Consider the following 3,777-nt stretch of genomic DNA (forward strand, 5'->3'; position numbering starts at 1 on the left):
TTTCCAAAGATTGGGTTGTGAAACTTTTCTAAGTAAAAAAACTCCTGTGAATAATAACCAAAAGTTTAATCTTGGAACTGACTCATTTTAAATAAAAGGCTAGTATTTAGTTTTGTGAACAATCAACCGGCGTAAAACACTTTATTTTTCTATAAGACCAAGTATCCTCTGTTGGTACAGTAGAAGCCATAATTTACCGCATTTCTGCGAAGGTCCCTACAATTTGTGACCCCGACGTGATCTCGATAGTTTTATCAATTACTTCGTAAAAAAAAGGTGTTATCAAAAAGGACGCTAAATTATACAAAATGGCGGTCGCACGCTCCCCGACGCGGCTCGACAGAGACGCCATGACAGCAGGAGAGCCTGAAGAAGCCTTTCTTCCATCGGTGTCGGCAGGGACGAATGCAACCGTATATTCTGCATCCCTTAAGAAATTACCTCCTTTTTGGAAAGAAAACCCCGTATTGTGGTTCGCTCAGGTGGAGGCAGCCTTCGATTTGGCAAGGATTACCAGCGACGAAACAAAATATCGACACGTTATTACGCATTTAGATCAGGTCGTGTTACCTTTCGTGGCGGATATTTTGACCCAACCACCGGCTAGAGGGAAATACGAGGCTATTAAAAATAAAATAATCGGCACTTTTGATGAATCGCCTGAAAGCAAACTGCGACATGTGCTCCGTGGTCGCGGTCTGGGTGACGAAAAACCGTCGTATTATTTGCAACGTATCAGGAATCTCGCTGGTGGCCAAATCAGCGAAAACGTGCTGCGGTCGCTATTTTTGGATCAGTTGCCTGATAACATTCGGAGTATTCTGGCGATTTCTGAGACACAGGATCTTGGAAAGTTGGCATTACAGGCCGACAAAATCATAGAAATGCAGGCGATTAACGTGGCGGCAGTTTCGAGCGCGCCAAGGGCAGTTTCTCCTCATGGCAGGATGGCGGCGCTTCAGGATCAGGTTGGGACCCTAGCCAAGATGGTGGAGGTGCTGACCACGCGGATCTCTCATGCTGACCATCAACCACGACAAACATAGCGGCGTAGACGCAGCGGCTCGAGAGAGGGCAGGTCTCCTCACCGGGCAAGGTCGAGCGATGGACTTTGTTTCTATCATCGACGATTCGCGGAGCGGGCACATCGCTGCGTCATTCCATGCAGCTGGACTGGACCGCCACCGCAGGGACTACCGATCAGCAGGCCTTCGTTGCAGTTGCAGCCGGAAAACTAGAGGAGCCTTTCCGTCTTATGACGGCTGCGGATGGCCTCCCTAATAATTGCCGTCTCGTTGTTAAAGACTGTTTGAGTAACTTAAGATTCCTTATAGATATAGGGGCAGATAATTCGGTGTTGCCGCACAGATCGGCAAAAAGAGAGTCTACCCCTTCGGATTTTAAAATATATGCGGCTAATGGCACGGTCATCCAGACTTATGGGACGACCAGATTGGTATTGAATCTAGGTTTACGACGCCCATTTTTATGGGAGTTCATCGTAGCAAACGTTCAGCAACCTATCATCGGCGCAGATTTTTTGCGCAAACACGGTCTTCTGGTGGATCTTAGAAATAGAAAGCTCATTGACGGTCTGACGAAACTGCATACGGTAGGACAGGTTAGTACTATTCCTCAACTCTCTCTTACCACAATTGACAATAATAATCCGTATCAAGATCTCCTTAGACAATTCATTCACGTTACACGGACGATACAGTGCCACACAGAGCCAAAGCACAAAGTTCGACACCACATCATTACAAAAGATGCGCCTTGTGCAGAGAGGGCACGTAGATTACCTACAGAAAAATTCAAGGCAGCGCAGGCGGAAATCAACCACCTTATAGCGCAGGGAATTTGCATTCTTTCTAGTAGTTCGTGGGTCAGCCCTCTGCACATGGTGCCCAAAAAGAACGGTGGGTGGAGGCTGTGTGGAGATTACAGGCGATTAAACAATATGACAGTTGCGGACAAGTATCCCATTCCTCACATCCTGGACTTTGCACGCAGACTGGACGACACGAACATTTTTACAACTCTTGACTTGGAAAAAGCATATCATCAGATTCTGATGGCACCAGAGGACCGTGAAAAAACTACAATAATAACACCCTTTGGTTTGTATGAATATAAGGTTATGACGTTTGGGCTTAAAAACGCTGCTCAGACGTTCCAAAGGTTTATGGATGCAGTTTTAAGGGGATTAGATTTTGTGTTTTGCTTTGTTGATGACATTTTAATAGCATCAGCGAATGAAGCAGAACACAGGCAACATTTGCATTTGGTTTTCGAGCGTTTGCAAGAGTACGGCGTTTCTATTAATGTGGCAAAGTGTACTTTCGGTTCTCCATCCGTACGATATTTGGGGTACCTAATAGATAATAAGGGAGCCAAACCGTTACCGGAGAAAATGAAGGCAATTATTGACTATACAAAGCCAAATACTATCGCAGATTTGCGACGTTTTTTGGGCGTTGTTAATGTTTGGAATAGGAAACCGACACACGGTTTTTGTTTTAATAAAATTAACAAAACGGGCATATACGTGGATGCAAAAGGCTTTTTATTTCTCTCCTGTAACACGTGCTCTTATCGATAGAGCGGATTCACACACAGGAAGTAGTATAGCTCGTCCAGGAGGGCGCGCTTGCGCATCTCGCTCTCTCACTGATGCGTAACAGTATGCATTGGTTTATGCATGTTTGTCTCAACAGTTAATTTTTATCGCCGTTTTGTAAAGAATGCTGCTTTCATTCAGGTTCCGTTGAATAAATTTTTAGAAGGCGCTAAGAAGCGAGATAAGAGACCAATCAAATGGACCATCGAGACTTTTTTTTTTTTTTTTTTTATTTAAGCATTTGAAACCTCATACGAGGTTTATTTCTGCTATACATAGTTGTATATTTGCAAACCAAATTTTACATTTTGCGGTAATTAATTTTAACTCGTTGAAGTTGAAGGAAACATGGAGATTTACAAACGCAGATTAACTTAAATCAAATGAGAAAGCAATTGAACCATAGAATCGAAGCTTAAGTTGTTACGTCCCGTCTTGCGGGGCGTTTATTATATGCTAAATCCTAGATACGGGTTCTGCCGTTTAAAGCGCTAAGGCGCACCTTGACCTACCTTTCAAAGATAAGGGGGTATAGGATGGGAGACCGGGGATCAAAATACGCGATTTAGGTTATTCGAATGTGTATGTGTATTTCAATTTGGCTTGTCTTACATACCCTTCGCTGTCTTCGGGTGTCGTCAGCAATTGCTTCTCTTGCATGCGTCGGTCACTCACACAAGAGGTCTCGCTTTACACTTAGTACGCGGATTCGACGGAACACTAGACTCGCGGCGCGTGGCTACGACTCGACCTTGGAAGATGCAAGCGGTTGGTGGTGGTCCTGCACAGCACACGGATGCACTCCTGGAGCTTGTCCTATTATGGGCCTGGAACGCCAGACCTCGGGGATACACTCGTGTTGAACCGTCGGCCGAGCACGTCGTTGATGATCTTCCTGGTTTCGAGTCTAGCCAAAACGCGGGTTGCGAACGAGCAGAACTTCGTCTCTGCTTTACGCTATCACGGAACTGAGTTACTTGCGTCGCGCCGATAACTTATACTCCCAAAAGGGGAGTAGGTCACGCTCTTTGCTTGCGAAAACCTGCAAGCAAAGGGTTTTCGCCATCGCATTCCGCGAGTTCCCTGATTTCGTATCGCGGGCGTCGCTAAGCGAGGAAATGCTGATGTTCTGCGGATTCCAGAGCAAGACCTCTTTG

General features: G+C 45.4%; 1 protein-coding gene across 1 annotated transcript; it reads left to right on the forward strand.

Annotated features, from left to right (window-relative positions):
• Nucleotides 1–308: 308 nt before the first annotated feature.
• On the forward strand, nucleotides 309–1,238 carry LOC143305527 (uncharacterized). The gene is made up of 2 exons (XM_076689558.1): nucleotides 309–968; nucleotides 1,047–1,238. The coding sequence occupies exons 1-2, from the start codon at nucleotides 309–311 to the stop codon at nucleotides 1,236–1,238; spliced, it is 852 nt and encodes a 283-aa protein (XP_076545673.1).
• The last annotated feature ends 2,539 nt before the right edge of the window (nucleotides 1,239–3,777 follow it).

The sequence above is a fragment of the Osmia lignaria genome, chromosome 8 (genome assembly GCF_051020975.1).
Source record: "Osmia lignaria lignaria isolate PbOS001 chromosome 8, iyOsmLign1, whole genome shotgun sequence".
Lineage (NCBI taxonomy): Eukaryota > Metazoa > Arthropoda > Insecta > Hymenoptera > Megachilidae > Osmia > Osmia lignaria.